The sequence below is a fragment of the Pan paniscus genome, chromosome 1 (assembly GCF_029289425.2).
Source record: "Pan paniscus chromosome 1, NHGRI_mPanPan1-v2.0_pri, whole genome shotgun sequence".
Classification (NCBI taxonomy): Eukaryota; Metazoa; Chordata; class Mammalia; order Primates; family Hominidae; genus Pan; species Pan paniscus.
In genome coordinates this window covers 140,250,135-140,269,661 of record NC_073249.2, presented here as the reverse complement: position 1 = coordinate 140,269,661, position 19,527 = coordinate 140,250,135, and the positions used below count along the sequence as shown (strand labels likewise).

The following is a 19,527-nucleotide window of genomic DNA, read 5'->3' as shown; positions in this document are numbered from 1 at the left end:
GAATCATAGTTTGTACTCCCACAAATCTGGGTTCAAATTTATAATATCTGAATGATCTTAGAACTTTCAAGCCAAGAAAGAAATTCATATAAAAATTGCTCACTAGCCAGTGATAACCTTAGGGGTCTCTGACAGAAGAAACATTTTTTTCTGTATCACTAAAAATGAGCCATAAAAAAAAAAGCTAAAAGGAATCAATGTACAAAGCAAAAGGAATCAATCCACAAACAAAAAGGTCATCAAATACACAAATAGAAGTATTAGACCCCTAAATGCAAAAGGATTTATCTATATGATATCATTTATGCAGTTTAAAAATATAACATAGTAGTACCATTCATAGATACATATAAATTCAGTGAAAGTACAAAAACATAACAGATATTAATCATACCAATTTAAAAATAGTGGCTAACTCTGGGGAAGGAATAGTGTCAAGAAAAGCCTGAATAATTGATCCAGACTGAAGGAGAATTGAGCAACAAGCTAACTGGATGCAGCACATGATCTTTCTTGGCTGGGACGTTTTTGCTGTAAAGACATTGGAATAATTGGCAAAGTTTGAGTGGGGTTTCTAGGCAAAGGGTACACAGAAGTTTTTGTACTATTCTTGCAACAGTTTTCTTAGTTTGTAAATTGTTTCAAGTTAAAAAATTTGTTTTTAAAAAGAGGATGAAAATGAAAAATAGGAAACAGTTTCAGAGAAGAAATTGCCAGGATAGACCAATTGGTGGTGGGAAATAAGAGGAAATAATCAAAGGGGACTCAGATTTCTGGCTTAGGTGATTTGGTGTGTATGATTCAATTTATCAATGTAGGAAACCCAAGAAAAGAAGAATTTTCAGGAAAAGCAAACTATAACAGACTTGCCACTGGAAATATTGAATCTATGGATAAATAGTTGGAAATTTAGGCTGGGGGTGATGGTGTCACAAAAGAGCTTAGCACTGTAAACATCTTGATTTGATTACTTTCTTCACTTACTAAATCATTTGGGAATTCACTATGTTGCCTGTGTAAACCATAAAATATATAAAAATAAATAGGAAACGGACACTGCCCTTAAGGGACTGATATCTGGTAAGAGAAGTAGAATCAGTCTGTAGGCAAAGGGTAGAGACTGATGGAGCAAGTTCTAGAGGGTGACAAATTAGTTCTCAACCTTGGTCACACATTAGGAACACCTAGAGGAACTCCTAAAACATCCCAATGCCCAGTCCACACTCTGGGACTGGATCCAGGCATCAGTGGTTGCTTAAACTCTCCAGGTGATGCTGATGTGCAGCCAAGATTAAGGGAGCAGTGGCTCTACTCAGAACACCTGAGACACCTATTCCTTTGAAACATTTGGCAATGATGCAGGAAAGAGTGTGGAGAGAACAGGAGGTGGAAATAAGGAAATTTGGTTAAAGAGGCTTCTGCCAAACAGAGTGATGATTTATATTTTCTCTGTAAAGAAAGCGAATCAGCTGGGTGCGGTGGCTCACACCTGTCATCCCAGCACTTTGGGAGGCTGAGGCAGGCGGATCACTTGAGGCCAGGAGTTCGAGACCAGCCTGGCCCACATGGTGAAACTCTGTCTCTACTAAAGATATAAAAAATTAGCCGGGCGTGGTGATGCATGCTTGTAATCCCAGCTACTTGGGAGGCTGAGGCAGGAGAATCCTTGAACCCAGGAGGCAGAGGTTGCAGTGAGCTGAGATCACACCATTGCACTCCAGCCTGGGTGACACAGCAAAACTCTGTCTCAAAAAAAAAAGTGTCAAAGGCTAAGAATAAGGATATATGAAAATAAGGTAAGTCTTTTATGGAGAATGGGGAAACAGGATTACAGCTACAGAGGGTGCAAAAGAAAGAAGTTAACATTGTTGTTTTCCCAAGACTGGGAAGATCGAAACACTTGAGGATGAGGATTCAGGGACACCACTGTGTCCACCATTAAAGAATTTCCCCTTTAATGGTGGACACGGTGGTGTGATCCTTTTGTAGAGACGAGCATAGGTTATGGCAAATATACCTACTTTAAAAACAGCGCTCTGGGAAGAGAGTAAGTGCTTTTCCACATAAAGATCTAAAATAGACAATAAATGAGAAATAGGGTTTTTTATTATATATTCATTTTTCCATATTTCTGGAAAATGAAACAGACATGGAGTATTTCAAAGCTGGGAGAGACCATTATATTGGAGTTACCTTAGAAAGAGGGGGCTGTTTCTGCCACCACAACAAAGAATGAAACAACACAAATATTTACGTTTTCTTCTTGTCCTCATAATGCTTTTACTGCACTCGTCTTTCAACCTTTAACATCTACTGCATCTGTGACTGTTGTTTCAGTAAAACACGGAAGCTTGAATGTAAGCTCATTTCATTGCCTGCTGCACAACCACACGAAACAGCATTTTCTTATTCTTGAAATATGATAGCAACGTCTCCTTCCATGCTTGTACCTGTTTTAATTCCTTTCAAGCAGAGGCTGTATCGTGAAAGATGCTTAAGAAGTTATTTGGAACGACAGGATTTGGAACGGATGTCACATCATATTCTCATTTGTTATTAAAATTAGTCACGCTTAATTGTTAAGGACTATCCTGTGTCGCTCGCCATCTTTGTGTCCTCCACCTGGCACTTTGCTTTCACACAGTAGGCACGTAGCGTTGAGGTCCCGGAAGGTTGTCAAGTAACCGGCCAGGAGCTTGAGGGCAGGACATTGTCTCCAACACTTGATTCAGTGCCTGGCACACAGGAGGTATTCAATTATGCTGAATGAATGAGCAACCGGCTCGGTGGGGGACAGTAAACCCAACCCTATTCTGCGAACGTTCGCTGAGCGGCATCTAGGCCTCAGGGACCAAGTGTGTCGCGCGGTGCCATACCGTGACCGGGACCTGTCAGTTCTAATGTCCAGATATTGTAATTCTATGCTGTAACTCCTATATTTCCTCTTAAAACAAAAAGAGAAATGTGGGTCGTGTTCGCTCCGGGTTCTCGTTAAGTGCAAGCATACAGAAGCGCCGAGACTCCGCGCCTCGCCCTCGCCGCTTCCTCCACAGGAGCCGGGCGGAGCTCCCGGCGCGCCCCGGGGCTGCGCCGCCGCAATCCTCAAGGGGTCGCTGTTCCCGCGATAACCTCGAGAAAGGCTCCGCCCCGCGGCCCGCGCTTGTTTTTCCCTTGGGACCCGGGTCCACACGGCGGGGTCGCCCGTCCATCTCCGGCTCGCCCGCGGGGCCCATCGTCGACGTTAGCGGCCGTTCTCCAAGCCGACTGACCCATCCTTGTCGCTGCCGCCGCGCGCTTGTTCTCCTCCCTCGCCCCGCCTTCATCCTCCCCGTTCACGGAAACGACAGCTGCGGCTGCGGGGCTGGCGCCGCCTCCCTCCACCTACCACGTCTGCCCTCGCCGCTCTAGCCCTGCGCCCCAGCCCGGCCGCGGCGCCTCCGCCTCGCCGCCGCTAGGTCAGCCGGCTCCGCCCGGCTGCCGCCTAGGATGAATATCATGGACTTCAACGTGAAGAAGCTGGCGGCCGACGCAGGCACCTTCCTCAGTCGCGCCGTGCAGGTACCCTGGTGCTGGGGGTAAAAGGGGTGGCGGCGCCCGGGAAGGTTGAGGGAGGGGACCGCAGCTCGACGCGGCGCCCCCGGGCCTCGCCGACCACCCAGCGGGCCTGCTGCAGCCAGAGGCCTGGGAGATGGGCGCGGCCTGGTCCCCTCCCCGGGCCCGGCGGCGGATTTCTGCCCCGCTCCTGCCCAACCGCCGCTCCCTGGGAAGCGAGGCGGGGTAGGGACGGGGCCGGGAGCTTCCTTCCACCCCTGGGGAACACTAAGGCTGCACTGTCCGCCTTTCTGATACCACGACGTCAGTGCTCCTGTGGCCTCCACCCCGGGGCTGGCGGAGGCTTGCGAGTCCTTTGCGGTAACCGAGACACAGGCCATTGTTGCACTACCCCCCACCCTTTCCTTTCGTCTCTCACCCTCCCCTCGGAGTCCAAGAAGGGAGTTTCCTTTTCCTGTCCTTCAACCCAGAGAGCTGCCAACACAGTTCCCTCCGGCCCTCTTTCTCCCTGAAAGGACTGTCCTGGGCTTGGCAGCCCGCGGGGGAAATGGAGATCGCCAGTTGGCGTTGAGACTTTGCCAAGACCACAAGAAACCTAGGGTTGGGGGGTTTTCACTCTTTTTCAAAATGGGAAGCACCATCTGTAGATCAAGGAGAGATGCGGGGATATTGTTACGGCTGTAGTCACAGTAGTATGTTTTAAATATACTTTAAGGGGAAAAGTTGACTACCTCTCGATATTCTACAGTCAAAGAAGTGTCAGTACTAAGGAACTTGGGCCGTTTCCCACAGTCATCACCCATGTTATGCCAACTCAGTAAATCTGTGAACAGATGTAAATTTCACAACATGAGTTATAAACAATCTGGTGTTTACGGTCACGGTAGCAACAACATTCTCTTTTGTAAAAAGAAAACAAAAATAATTTTCTAATATGCATACCAAATTGGTGCTGAAATGTAAATCTGTTCTATGGCTTTACTACTTTCCTTGCCTTTGCCCCAATTTTGTTGGCACAGTTGATCCTACATTGCACTATCCTTGGCTAAAGAGTAGTAGAGCTACAGCAAGGTAATAGCTGCCTATATTATGAAAAACCTGTCAAGCACTTTGTAATGCATTTGACATATTATCTCCAGTCTTTTCCATAACTTTGCCAGATAGATGTTATTAACCCCTTTTATATATGTGAGGAAGCAGCCTTACTGAGGTTAAGAAACTTGCACAACTAGTAAATAACCAGGTGCTGTCTGACCTAGTACTCCCAGCTGCTTTTTCTTCCGGGATAAGCATTCCAGATTTAAGATAGCTAGAATAATAGAATGTTGTGGCCTAGAGAGACCTTAAAAATCATCTGGTTCAATCTGAGCATTTCCATATCAACAAGCAAGTAACACTTTAGAGATGGTAAATTCCTTCTAGCTTTTGATTTCTAAGTTCTAAAATCTGCATGGTGAGTAATAAGCTAGCTGCCTTAACCCTTTTCTTCCCTTCCTTCCCTAAAATATGATATATTGTAGACGTTGAGCCTTTATAGTTAAAATAATGTTTTGATTTAAATTCACTAGCTTCTAATAGTTCAAAGACAAGGTGCAAGAAGAATGAGTGATTGAGGGTCTGAAATGAATTTTGATGTGTGAGACACTTGTACACTTTTAACATTGACTGCAATAGAGGACTAGAGCCCTTGGTATTTTTGTTTGTCCTAGTGCTCGTTACCTATAATTCTAGATGCTTATGAGGATTTGACACTATATAATGCTACTCTTTTAAATACAGTTAAATATGTTTCAGACGTATAACTCACACCCCTTAAAGAGGACACATTTGCTAGAATTTAGTCTGATTTAAATTGTGGATAGACTCAATTTAAAAAATTAAATCTAGCAAAGCTCTCAAAATGTGTACTTCCCAAAGAATTTTAATTCCTTGTTGCAAATTCTTTAGGAAAAAGTTTTAAATTTTATGCTAATCTGTTAGCCATCAAATAATTTTCTTTTCAGTTTTAAATATTTAAGTGTCTACTGCATGTCTGATGTCTGCTTGTGGCTACTATGGACACTGGTGATACAGCAGTGAATAAAATCAGCAAAGTGTCTGCCCTCCTGAAGCTTACATTGTAGCGGAAGATAAGCTTGTAAATACATCAGGTGGTGATAAAAATCATGGCCAGAAGAATAGAATAACGCAGAGACGGTGGTTGTTAATATCTTTATTAGTATTTTCTAACATTAGTATCATGTATAGATAGGATGGTCAGGGCAAGTCTTTCTAATAGGATGAAATTCAAGAGACCTCAAGGAAGTGACAGACCTAGTTTTTTTTGGAATAAAAGTATTTCGGGCAGCAGGAAGAAGTACAAAGACTGAAGTTGCAGGGGCATTAAGGAGACCAATGAAGGAGCTGTGGCCATAATACAGGTAAAAGGCGATTGTAACTTAGATTACAGTGGTAGCAGTGAAGGTTCCAAATTATCCAGTATTGGCTGTTGGATTGGCTGTGAGGTATGAGAGAAAGATGAGTTAAGGATGACTCCAAGGTTTTGGCTTGAGCCGTTTATTAAGGGAAAAATTTTAGGAGAAACAGACTCCTTTAATGTGTCTGTAATTGTTAGAGATACATACTGAAATGTTTATGGATAAACATATCATATCTGAGATTTGGTTTTTACAGGGATTTTTTTTTTTTTTTTTTTTTTTTTGAGATGGAGTTTGGCTCTTGTTGCCCAGGCTGGAGTGCAATGGCGCGATCTCAGCTCATTGCAACCTTCGCCTCCCCGATTCAAGCCAATCTCCTGCCTCCGTCTTTCAAGTAACTGGAATTACAGGCATGCTCCACCACGCCCAGCTAATTTTGCATTTTTAGTAGAAATGGGGTTTCACCATGTTGGTCAGGCTGGTCTTGAACTCCTGACCTCAGGATCCACCTGCTTCGGCCTCCCACAGTGCTGGGATTACAGGTGTGAGCCACCACACCAGTTGAGATTAGCGTTTGAATATTTCAAAAGAAAAAAACAGAAGTCGCTGAAACAACAGCAACAGAATGTTGATAGTTGTGGAAGGTTGGTTATGGGTTCATGAGGTTTCATTATACTGTTATACTTTTGTATGTTTGACATTTTCCATAATACTTTTTTAAAGATAAAATTTGTAAGAAAAAAAAAAGGATGCTTCTAAAATAGAACATGTGAAATTTGGAATGCTGTGTGGTAGTTTTCAACAAAACACTGCTTTCTCATCTCAGTATTTATTTCATCACTGAGTTCCTACATTAAATTGCATTGACATCAGTATAATGCCAAAGTACCAAGTTTCATGCTAAGAATAGCTTAAGAGCTATGCCAATATCTCTTTATAAGCAATAAGAACAGTAGAGAGAGAAACGTTCACGTTTATAAATAATAATTTTCATTCAAATCAAATTGTACCGTAAGGAATATGCCATTCTTTGGTTGGCCAACGCCATACATTGTTTTCCATTTTACTTAAAAATTTCTAAGTTAAAAATTAAACATGTTTCTTGTTTTAAAAAAAGGTCAGATCAAACTAATAAAGCACATAGATGAGTCCCATCACCACTCCACTTCCCTCCTTTTAAAATTTGTTTATAAGCCTTGGTACTTTAAAAAGAATGTTAGACTAGAATGTATAAATGAGTAGGAATGTTTATTCTTAACTAGCCCATTTGGGTGCTTGTTTTTAAGTACCTCAAGATGGTAAAATACAAAAGTATCAGGTAATTCACCCTTGCTTAATTGTTATTTTACTAGAGTTTTAAATGCCATTTATTCTTAGAATCCATCTTTTTAGTCCAGACTTCTTAGTTGAGCATTAAATACTCCCTTACAATCTGGTCCTTTCTCTCACTTATATAAACACTGTATTCCAAATTATTTTTTAATTTCCAAAATATCTTCTACTTATTTTAGGCTTTTGTTCATATAGTTAGACTCCTCTTAAGTGTCCTGTCTGCCTATTCTTTCCTTTCCTTAAGATACAACTATTCATCTCCAAAATGGAGAGAGTAAAAAAAATTTTTAAATAAAAGTAAAATAAACTTTTTTTAAAGATATAGCTTCAAATCCATCTCAGCTGATAAGGCTTCTTAGACCACAAGAGCTTGCTGTGAAATCCCGAATCATTTTCAATTCCAAATGATTAGGTGGCACTTTTCTTCTAATGAACTGTTATGTTAGATCTCTTGGAACTCTAAAGTTCTGTTACTCTGACTTTCACATCTTTAATAAGTTTGTATGTGCTAAGGCATCAACTCTGTTTCTTATTCCCCTCTTACAACATCTAACATGGTTCATCTTTTATATCATTTTAGCCAGGCAAATTATCATCCATATGTGAAGTTTAATCTTTGAAGGGCAACAATAAGCATGTTAAATAACGGTATCTTTATTAGTATTTTCTAACATTGTTTGCGGACCTTGAAGTTAGCTAATACCAGTATAAATTGAGTACCTCCTAGGTGCTTGGCGTTGAAAGATACAAAGCTGAGTAAGACCCTGTTCCTGCCCTCAGAGACTTCATAGTAATAGTCTCAAACTTGTCACAAATCTTATTTGTACTAAATAGCCATTTTGTGAATAACTTTATTTGATAAATCTTTCAAGTGGATAAAGGAACAAGAGATGTGTTTTTAACTCAGAATTCTTATTGAAGCAAAACTTTGCTCACCATCATTAAAATAAGAGCAAAGACTTTCTAAAAAGAATTTTTCAAATCAAATTACTTAGGGAGGGAGTTCATTTTAATTTTCTGACATTTCCTCTAAACTGATTATTAAAGTCATACTATGAAATTCGTGAACACCAGCTATTTTCTAAGGAATATAGTTCTTAAAATATAGTTTTGAGCTTGGCCTTGATCTCCCATTTATTTCAGCAAGTGTCATGGTGTGTCTAAGGATGTAAAGATGAATATGATGTTGCCGTTCAATAGCTCCTGTCAGACCCTCCCTGGAGTTTCAGTTTGGCCAAACAACTCTCTCAAGCACTTCTGAAATCCTATTTCTTTTACAGAATTCACACCGTGACAACTTCACCATGTTTCTTAAATTCTAATAAATAAAATATGTCACATTCGAAATCCATACATTTTCTTGTTATATAAAAACTCTACATGTTTAGTGTTACTTAAAACTGTTTTCACATCCTTTGGTGCTATTTGCATTACTTTAGTAAAATAGATAGAAGATAGTTTGTTAACCTGATGTTAAAATTTACACTTATGTACTACATGAGTAAGGTAATTAGAAAATCTATAAAACTCTTTTCAATTCATCATATTTCTTGAAAGAATTTTTTTTTTTTTTTTTTGAGACGGAGTCTCGCCCTGTTGCCCAGGCTGGAGTGCAGTGGCACGATCTTGGCTCACCGCAACCTCCGTTTCCCAGGTTCAAGCTATCCTCCTGCCTCAGCCCCCCCCTGGTAGCTGGGATTACAGACATGCGCCACCGTGCCCGGCTAAATTTTGTATTTTTAGTAGAGACGGGGTTTCACCATGTTGGCCAGGCTAGTCTCGAACTCCTGATCTCAGGTGATCCAACCGCCTCGGCCTCCCAAAGTGCTGGGATTACAGGCATGAGCCACCGTGCCTGGCCTTTCTTGAAAGTATTTTTAAGGTAATGACAGAGCTACAAATTAATCCTAAACTCTTAACCACACCCAACTGATGTACTCCTAGTTGCTTTGCTACTATATTTAAAATGATCAAACACCTAAGTCAATTACTTTAATATTCTTTGGAGACCAGCTTACTGAAAGAACCTCAACACAGTTAATATATTTGAAGCAAAACTCCAGCACAGTGAAGTAACAGTAATAACAGCTGAAATTCCTAAATGGGCCAAAGAGGAAAGTAAAGTAATGCAGCATGCACTAAACCAAGCGATACATATTTAAATAGTTATGAATGAGTTTAGAACAGTGGTTCTCAGTCTTGGCTGCACTTAAAATACTTGGGGAATCTTTATAAATGCCAATATATGAGCTACACCCCAGTCCAATTAAATTAGAATCTTAGGGGTTGGATCAGACCAGACATCAGTGTTTTCTAAAGCTCCCTCAAGTAATTCTAAAGAACAGCCAAAATTGGGAACCAATGGAGAAAGATGCACCTTACAGTTTACTAATACATTACTCAGAGTCTGTGTTACATATTTTCCAAGAAATTTAAATTACTTTTAGAGTATTACTCTTTAGTAATACTGGTGATTAGAGTTTGCATTAAATAGATGTCTTTGATCACACACCCATTTTATTTGTAGTCTTTTTTTTTTCTAAAAGTAGAGTTTGGAATCCAGGCTCCTTATTTAATAATGTGGGTTATATGCCTATCCTGTAGTAAAAGAAGGATTACAGTGCCTGGTATAATGTCGCCGACTCAAAGACAATTCTTTCTGCAAAGCAATATTTAGAGAAAATATATAAAAGGGGATTAAACTTTTATTCTTATGCCACTTTGCCATATTACAAATGAAATATGAAAAAATTAGGTATCAAATTATATTTTAGAAAACATTGAGTTTAATGACTTACTAAGAAGATGCTTATTTACAGTTTGCCTTTTATTTTAGGTTGTTTACACAAAAGTTCTTAATTATTAAACTATACTGCCATCTATTCATTAAAAGATATGCTTAAAATCAACTAGTTTCTCATTAATACCTATTATCAAGAGATTACAAAATCAGTAATGATTTTTGACTTGAAGATGTTGAAAACTAAAATTTTTATGGGTTAATTTAAAATTTTTTGGTAACTAGGAAAGGGATCTTTTTTTAAAAGAAAGAATTAATAGGTCTTTTGCCCTTCTGAAAAGGTGCCATTATTATAATTTTGTTTGAGTCAAGGCAGTATTCTCCTAGTAGATCGTAAAATCCTTGAGGGCAAGAAGTACATCATATGCTGATCATCTTGCTGTAGAAGCCATAAATATTTTTGATTAGTAATTTAAATATTAATTTAGTTGAGATGACTCCTAGTGTCTGTAGTAGATGCATTATTTACAGTGCTTTAGAGAAAATGTATTAAATATTGTATTTGTTATCTTAATAAAGTGTACTTCTGATTAATTATGGAAAAATCCTTTTGCTTCCACCAATGATAAAATTTGGGAAATATTATGTCTTTTACAATTATATATTTAAGTAATAAGATTTAAATTTATAATTTCAATTTTAAAATATGATAGCATTAGCAATGTCCTTATTGTGTGTCTTCCTCCCTTTTATTCATTCATGATAGGATTTAGTTTACTAATTTTGGTGAATAATTATTGAATATCTTGTAGAAAGCAGAAGTGATCTGGGGGAGAAAGCTGTCCAGAGTGCTGCGAACAGACATAGGAGAAAGGAAGCACAGAATATGATTGGATAATAGTAATAGAAATAGAAAATACTAATTTTGGAAATCAGCAAGTATTTACTGGAAGGGTAGTATAGCATGATAAGACTATGACTCAAACAGATGTGAGATTGAATCCCAACAATGACACCTTGGACAAAGTGTTTAATCACCCTGAGTCTCAATTTATTAATCTCTACAATTATTCTTACTTTATTCTAAGATTCTTTCGAGTATTTGTTGTAGAATGCACAGCTTAGTTAATGGAATTTTTGAACATACACTAAGCCTTGACACAGAAGTATGAGAAAGATGTAAATGGTCTTGTTGAAAAAATAAAACATTAAAAAAAGAAATTAGAAAATAAAACTATATATAATGTGCTGAAATGTGAAACATAGAAACATTGTCATGTGACCCTTCCTACAGTACTGCTATTTTCTAAACAGGTTTTCTGTAATTAGACTGTCTCACTCATGTCTAAGGGTTCCATGTATCTTCTGAACTAAAATAGTTAAAAAAAAAAAAAAAAACTACTAATTGTGTGTGTTTGTAGAATCTTTATCAGTTAACATATTTTCTTTCTTCCTCAGACTCATACAAATAAATCACTTGGTGCAAATACCCATCTTTGCTCTGTTATACTTTCATACTCTTTTCAAAAAGAATATATATTTATTGAGATACCTGGGAGGCAGTATCATGAGAGTCACAAAGAAAATGTTAAATAATTAAGCAAACAGGCCTTTTTACCTGAAGATTGAAGTGTTTTATTTTCCAAATAATTAACTTTCTAATTGCTGATTTTCCTGAAATACTGTCGGGAGAAAACTTGCCCTGAACCCCAGTTTGTATCAGATAAATTCAGTGACTATATTATTTTATATTTATTTATTTTATTATTAACTTATTAATTAGAGATAGAGTCTTGCTGTGTCACCCAGAATGGAGTGCAGTGGAGTGCAGCTGGGACTACAGGTGTGCACCACCATACCTGGCTAATTTTTTGGATTTTTTTGTAGAGACGTGGTTTCGCCATGTTGCCTAGGCTGGTCTAGAACTCCTGAGCTCAAGTGATCTGCCTGCCTCAGCCTCCCAAAGTGCTGACATTACAGGCAGGGGCACCTGCTCCTGGCCATAAGTACTGATTTTATTTATTGATCTGTTGATTTTTCTATTAATCTATTCTTGGTTGTTAACTATAAGTTAAGGATTTCCACAGAGAAATTAATATTTAATATGTGTGAGGGTGATGCTAATGAGCTTAAAGAAATTGTGCAACTGGAAGATAAATCATCAGGACTACACACTCTTTCCTTAGATCTTAACATAGTTCATATCATTCAGTCACAGGTCGTTTGTTACCTACTCAGAGATGCTGTTTCTCTAACTACCCCCATCTCACACTCCTCAAACTCCTGCTCCCCTTTCTAGGCCCAAGTTGCCCATCCCTCCCCCACTGAAGCCTTCCCTGATTCTCCTGCTCTCCCTCTTCCTCTCCCTGAAGAATGAATTCTTTCTCTGTACTTGGATTTGTATGTCACTCAGAAACAAACCAACCATGTTGGTCCTCTTTACCATCTTCATATCTTTATATCCTTATTATCAGATTATTTATTTATCTATTGTCTGTCTTTGCCATTAAAATGTAAGCTTCCTAAGAACAGAAACCTTATATGTTTTGTTGGCTGCTGAAACCCATGTGTTTAGAAGAGTGCCTAGCACATATGTAGGTGCTTAATAAGTATTTGTTGAAGGAATAAACAAAATGAACAAACAAATGGATAAACTTGCTTATTAAAGGGAAATTTATGCATGCAGTTTCAATTTTTAAGGGGCTAAGTGAATTTTTTTTAGATCACTCTTTATAGGTGATGTTCACCTGAGTGAAAAGTATTCCCTTTCTTCCCTTCCTATTGGTCACTTTATCTGGGAGTTATTTTATCTAGCCATTGGTGGTAGACTTTGAACATGTAAAAGTCTAGTAGGAGGTCTGTTGCTTAGAATCTTCAGGGATCTGTAAAGACTACGGGGTTCTCTGTTAAGAATGAGGTTGCATAGTTTATCCAGCTGGCCTTGGGATCAGGGTTTCCTTTTGCTCAGTGCCCAGTCCTCCAGCTACACTGCAAGTTTATGGGCTTAGGCAATAGCTTTGTAACTGCTATTTTTGGTTCTACCCACTGGGTCAGGGGCTGGCTATAGACCATTCTCAAAAAGACCCAAGGCTTTACAAAAGCTATTTAAGCTGTTATTTCTAGCCCCTAAACAGGAGCCTCAGTGGAGATTGTAACCAGAACTCTAAGAATAGAATTCTAGAGGACCCTTCAGCTTAAGGTGCTGATAATAACCTGAAAGTATTAAACCAAGAAGAAGGATGCTGAAAGAAACAATAAAACTCAGAAAATAGAGTAGCAAACGAGATTTTTGAGAAACGAAAGGAGAAAAAGGCAAGGTGAACACTGTTTTGTCAGCCAGAAGTGAGTCATTACTGAGCACAGAATTAATGCTAGTGATATACCTGTGTTAAGATGGGAGGAAGCCACATATTCTAGAGGAAAATGATGTATGATAAACAGCTTGAGTCATCACCTCTAATGTTTAATTAAAAGTATCCAGAAGGCTGTAGATCTACACAGAATCTTTTTACCGCTTTATTATTATATAGGCAACGCTACCTTTTCTCAAATACCAGTATATTCAATAATAAAAATTGATTCATTGAGTACGTTTAACCACATTTTATGACCTTTAAAAGATGTCTTCATAGCATGAATAGGATATGTTCCAAAAGTTAGTCTATAAATAAATTGCTGGAACATATCCTCAGCAGCTTAAATGACAGGTTTTATGGTATGTTCTGGGAAACTATTTATCTAACTAGGTGTGATTAAAGTGCTAATAAGACATAAACCACAATAAACATTAACAGCTCTTTCAAAACTTAATAATTACAAGGCACCGAACAAAGTGATTTGCATACACAATCATACTTAATCCCCCAAACACTATAAAATATGTATTGTCTCTCTTTTATAATAGAGGGTACTAAAGAAAAAATATTCAATACATTGCTCAGCTCACACAGCAAGGAACAAAGTTAAGATTTGAATTCAGATCCAACTGACTCAAAGCTCTTACTCCTTAACTGTTATCCTAGTCTACCTAGGATAGGTAGTTGAAATAGTTGCATGCTTTATATACCAAGAAGTATACTTAGGTTTTCTGTAGAATTCACACCATACATTTTAGCAGAACTGAGGGTATGTGATGACTGTAAGGTAAGGTCATCCACAAAAGAAGTATGGATAAATTACCATAGGAGCAAAAAAAAGTATTCATAAGTAATGGCTTACAAAGCTGGAGCATGGTTATTTGTATGTTTAGGATTGTTTAGCTTTGAATTTGCTTTTTACTTATTGATATGGTTCCCTAAAATTTATTTGCAGTATATTTAATTTTTGTTTTACAATCAATAACAGTTCACAGAAGAAAAGCTTGGCCAGGCTGAGAAGACAGAATTGGATGCTCACTTAGAGAACCTCCTTAGCAAAGCTGAATGTACCAAAATATGGACAGAAAAAATAATGAAACAAACTGAAGTGTTATTGCAGCCAAATCCAAGTAAGAAACTCTACCTCTTGTGTACCTTAAGTACTATTAGTGGGTTTTTAAATGTTAAAAAAAAAAAAGTTTTAATGGCCATCTGAAAACATAGGATTTTTTTATTGTAGCTTCAGGGTCAGTGGGTTTTTTTGTGTGTGCTTTTGTGAAGAGGAAGTGATAAACAGCTACGTACCTAACCAATTTTAAAATGATATTTTTCAGTCTTTTATAGAATCCTTGTAAAAAATCTCAATTTTAGGCAGTGACTTTGAATTTTAAGATTTATGAGCAGCTGTGTATATAAATGTTTTCCTTTTTCATCTAGGGAAGAATTCTCCCTAGATAATTAAGACAAAGTTATATAGTTGCTTAAGTAGGTACCATTTTTTATGTTTAAGTTTTTGGTGTGTTTTTTTGTTTGTTTGTTTGTTTGTTTTTTGAGACAGAGTCTCGCCCTGTCGCCCATGCTGGAGTGCAATGGTGTGATCTTGGCTTACTGCAACCTCCACCTCCCAGGTTGAAGCAATTCTTCTGCCTCAGCCTCCCAAGTAGCTGGGATTACAGGCATGTGCCACCACGCCCAGCTAATTTTTTTTTTTTTTTGTATCTTTAGTAGAGATGGGGTTTCACCATGTTGTCCAGCCTAGTCTCGAACTCCTGACCTCGTGATCCACCTGCCTCGGCCTCCCAAAGTGCTGGGATGACAGCCATAAGCCACTGCGCCCAGCCTATGTTTAAGTTTTACATTTTCACATAAATTATTTCATTTCATCTTCAGACAACTATGAGATTTTCAGATAAGTCAACTCAATAATCTTGCAGTTAAGGTGCATAATTGTTTAGTGACTGAAACTCATGAGTTAGCATCTTGTCCAATGTAGCATAGCTAATTAGAAGTGGAAATTGGACTAGAACCAGGTGTATGAACATCCAGTCTTTTCACTGTGAGCTTTGCATATCAAAACTGAAGAACAAAGGTACGATGTATGCTTTCCTTCTTTTTTCCCCAATGTTGTTTGGGACCAAGTTGTGATATGACATATGCTTACTTTTAGATACTAACTTAAACTTCAAGCACTATATAAATATTAGCAGTTCTCTATCATTTTAGTTAAATAGTAGTGACTTTTTAAATACACCTTTTGGTTGAAAAACTTAACTGTTGAGTTCTGTGCTCAGTACCTGGGTAACAGGTTCATGTGTACCCCAAACTTCAGCATCATTCAATATACCCAGGTAGCAAATCTGCATGTGTACTCCTTGAATCTAAAATAAAAGTTGGAAATAAAATAAGCTTTTTGCACTTTGAGTGAGTCCTAATGTCTTTGGACACCATGTAATATTTTTTATTCATTTAAGGCCATTTAAATTCTACACTCTGGCACTTTTATTAAAAGTAATAGACATTTTTCCCCTTGTTCTAAACATATTTTTCTGAATGGGAAATAAGCTCATTCACAACTGGTAAACAGGGAAATAAAATACAATTCCCTCCTGCCCCTGTTTTGTGCCAGGAAGTAGTAATAATTGTTTTTGTTTTTTGTTTGTGCTGTGGTTTTTTTGTTTTGTTTTGTTTGAGACAGAGTCTTGCTGTGTCACCCAGGCTGGAGTGCAGTGGTGCGATCTTGGTTCACTGCAACCTCCACCTCCTGGGTTCAAGCGATTTTCCTGCCTCTGCCTGCTGAGAGTAGCTGGGATTACAGGTGTCCGCCACCATACCCGGCTAATTTTTGTATTTTTAGTAGAGACAGGGTTTCTCCATGTTGGCCAGGCTGGTCTCGAACTCCCGACCTCAGGTAATCTGTCCGCCTCAGCCTCCCAAAGCGCTGGGATTACACGTGTGAGCCACCATGCCCGGCCTGTGCTCTGGTTATTAAGTTACATAGGTTTTGAGTAGCCAAACCTAACACTCCTTTTCTTGTAATTCCTGTGTTGTTTTCAATGTATGATCTTCTGGAAATGGGTTTTTCAAAAATATATTATGCAGAAATACATATTACATTGTAGCAGAATTGCCTGCATATTTAAGATTTTATTATAACCTATTGAAATTAAACATTTATTAGTATTCCAAATATTTTATTAACTGAACGAAGTCAGCATAAGATTCCATTTTAAACTTTTGGCCAGATAGGTAGAAAAGCAGTCAAAATTAAGAATCAGAGTCAAAACACAAAGCTGTTTTTTTTTTTTTTTTTTGAGACAGAGTCTCACTCTTTCACCTGGGCTGGAGTACAGTGGCACAATCTCTGCTTACTGCAAGATCTGCCTCCTGGGTTCAAGTGATTGTCCTGCCTCAGCTTCCCGAGTAGTTGGGATTACAGGCATGCGCTACCACACCTGGCTAATTTTTGTTTTTTTTTTTTTTAGTAGAGACGGGGTTTCACCATGTCAGCCAGGCTGGTCTCAAACTCCTGACGTCAAGTGGTCTACCTGCCTTGGCCTCCCAAAGTGCTGGGATTACAGGCATGTACCACCACACCGGGCCAAAATGAAGTTCTGAAATTTAACTAGTATCTTCTAAATGGTTATGTTTTAAAAAGCTCTTTTTGGTTTTAACTATTTAAAGGTATTTAATTTCTGCTTTAAAACTTCTGATTTTGTACTAGAATCTACCACAAAAGCAAGTATTATTACTATACTCTATTTTATGTATTATAACTAAGCCTTTTACCAACTCCTGAAATGTTTCTGTTACTGGTTCAGCTCATTTTTTAAATTTTCAGTGCACTGTGTGAAACTTCCGCATGCGTAGGAATCTATGTGAGGTACTTAGAGGGAACCTATTTGACTTAGCTTCAATTTATGCTTAATCGTTGTTTCTGGAAACTTAAGCCATGTTTTCACTTGTCCTGAAATACCTCTAGGTTGGACAGCATTGTAAATGTTAATATCTTTGGTCTTAAGCATTTTGCTAACCAAGTGTTTATTCAGCTTTTATTTTTTTCCCCTTTCCATTTATTCTAATGTTCTATTATTGCTTTAACCTTTCGTATTTTAAACTTATTTTTAATGATGAAATCTTTTGAGTGAATGCATGCTCAGAGATATACTTGTATACTTTAAACATAAACTAAAGCCAAGGCATCATATTGCTGATCTGTCTGTAGACTATTCCAAGCCTGGATTGTTCTATTCCTTAAGCGCCTGTGTCTATATTTAGACTCTAGGCAAGAAAAAGAGAGAGCAAATGCTCATGCTAAAGCTGTCAGATGTAAGTCTTTGGTTCTTCCAGGTACTTTATATCTGTATTTTCCTAGCCAGAAATCCTGATTTTGAAATTATGAATGTACATTCAGAGTAAAAATTAGAGTTAAAATGCTACAAACAGGGCAAAGACACCTTCAATAAATATTAAGTGAATTAATCAGTCCTTTTCTGGAACTTAAAATCTTGTAGAACACTCAAATAATAATTTTATTTTATTTTAAAATGCTTTTGTGCCAAGATACTTTATCAAATTTCTAAAATATAATTTTTTAGTTATATAATAGTCTAACATAAAATTTAAAAAATTATTTATTAAGATTTGTGCTTGAATGAATGCTAACTTTAGGAGATGACAAATGGCTGCTGATAGGGGAAAAAAACAATCTTCTAATTAGTTTTGCTTTTTAGAAATCATTGGTAATTTTAACCTTTCTCCTAGATGCCAGGATAGAAGAATTTGTTTATGAGAAACTGGATAGAAAAGCTCCAAGTCGTATAAACAACCCAGAACTTTTGGGACAATATATGATTGATGCAGGGACTGAGTTTGGCCCAGGAACAGCTTATGGTAAGTGAAATGCAAAAAGTTCTAATAAGGGATATCTTTATGTTTAGATTTATTAGAGATGTCATTAACATATTAGTAGGCCGGGTGCAGTGGCTCACACCTGTAATCCCAGCACTTTGGGTGGCTGAGGGGGGTGGATCACGAGGTTAGGAGATCGAGACTATCCTGGCTAACATGGTGAAACCCCGTCTCTACTAAAAATAACAAAAAATTAGCTGGGTGTGGTGGCAGACACCTGTAGTCCCAGCTACTTGGGAGGCTGAGGCAGGAGAATGGCGTGAACCTTGGACGTGGAGCTTGCAGTGAGCCAAGATCACACCACTGCACTCCAGCCTGGGCCACAGAACGAGACTCTGTCTCAAAAAAAAAAAAAAAAAAAAAAAACATAGTAGTAGAATTGGTTTTAACTTCAAATTTATGTTAAAAATTTTTGATGAAGTGAGAAATATAGGCAAATATGTACAGTTAAATGTAATATTTAATATATTCAAGCATATATTTATTCAGAGAATTCACATCTTTTTTACTTCTAAAAAGTTTAATGAATTCTTCACTTGTTCTCCCAGTGATCTTACAATACCTATGTTGTAATACTTGTGATATTGCAATTATTGTTTGCATATGTCTCTTCATTTTTAAAAAAGCTTTCTTAGGGCTTATTTTATGTTAAAGGTACTTGGCACATAGTTCTTGAACAAATCAGTGCTTTTGTTATAATTTTGCAATAATGTCAGTAACCAAAAAATATTAACAATTGTTATCTCTGGATATTTGGATTACATTTCATTTCTGTTTTTCTCTTATGTATTTCAAATTTTCTATAGCCGTGGTTTAGTTACACTAGCTTTATTAGTTGCTGTACAGACTTTAAATGTATAGCCCTGAAGCTCAAAGTTACATACACATCTTTATTGTCACTCTAATTTTCTCATAACATGAGACTATTACAGATTTCAGTAGCTTCTTTTCCTGTTGTTTATGTCTAATAATAATTCTCTTTATACATCTGCAAGATACTGGTCTTTGGATATGAAATGGTAGGTAGATTAAATTAATTTCTACACATAGTTCTGATTTACAGAATGGTTTATAAATTCTAGGATTAAATGAATTTTAAGCTTTAGTAGTTATCTTTATGTCAGAAAGAAATAACCTAAATATTGTTGAAGGCCACTAATCCATTGACAGGCTTTTTTAGATACACAACTTTGAAACTTCTACATTGTGTTCTTCAAAATCT

The 19,527-nt window shown here is 37.7% G+C and overlaps 1 protein-coding gene across 7 annotated transcripts in view; it reads left to right on the top strand.

Moving 5' to 3' along the window:
* The first annotated feature begins 3,144 nt into the window (after nucleotides 1-3,144).
* The window catches only part of SH3GLB1 (SH3 domain containing GRB2 like, endophilin B1), a 39,096-nt gene continuing 22,713 nt past the window's right edge, over nucleotides 3,145-19,527 (top strand). For 4 of the 7 annotated variants that reach the window (XM_055116537.2, XM_055116529.2, XM_063607057.1 and 1 more), the window contains exons 1-4: nucleotides 3,335-3,558; nucleotides 14,386-14,527; nucleotides 16,880-16,975; nucleotides 18,159-18,287. In XM_055116537.2, the coding sequence (XP_054972512.1) occupies nucleotides 3,487-3,558; nucleotides 14,386-14,527; nucleotides 16,880-16,975; nucleotides 18,159-18,287 (439 nt within the window). In that variant the 5' untranslated portion in view covers nucleotides 3,335-3,486. Of the gene's footprint in view, nucleotides 3,559-14,385; nucleotides 14,528-16,879; nucleotides 16,976-18,158; nucleotides 18,288-19,527 lie in introns of all 7 variants that reach the window. The other 3 variants (XM_008969647.6, XM_003805304.6, XM_003805305.7) reach the window with 3 other exon arrangements.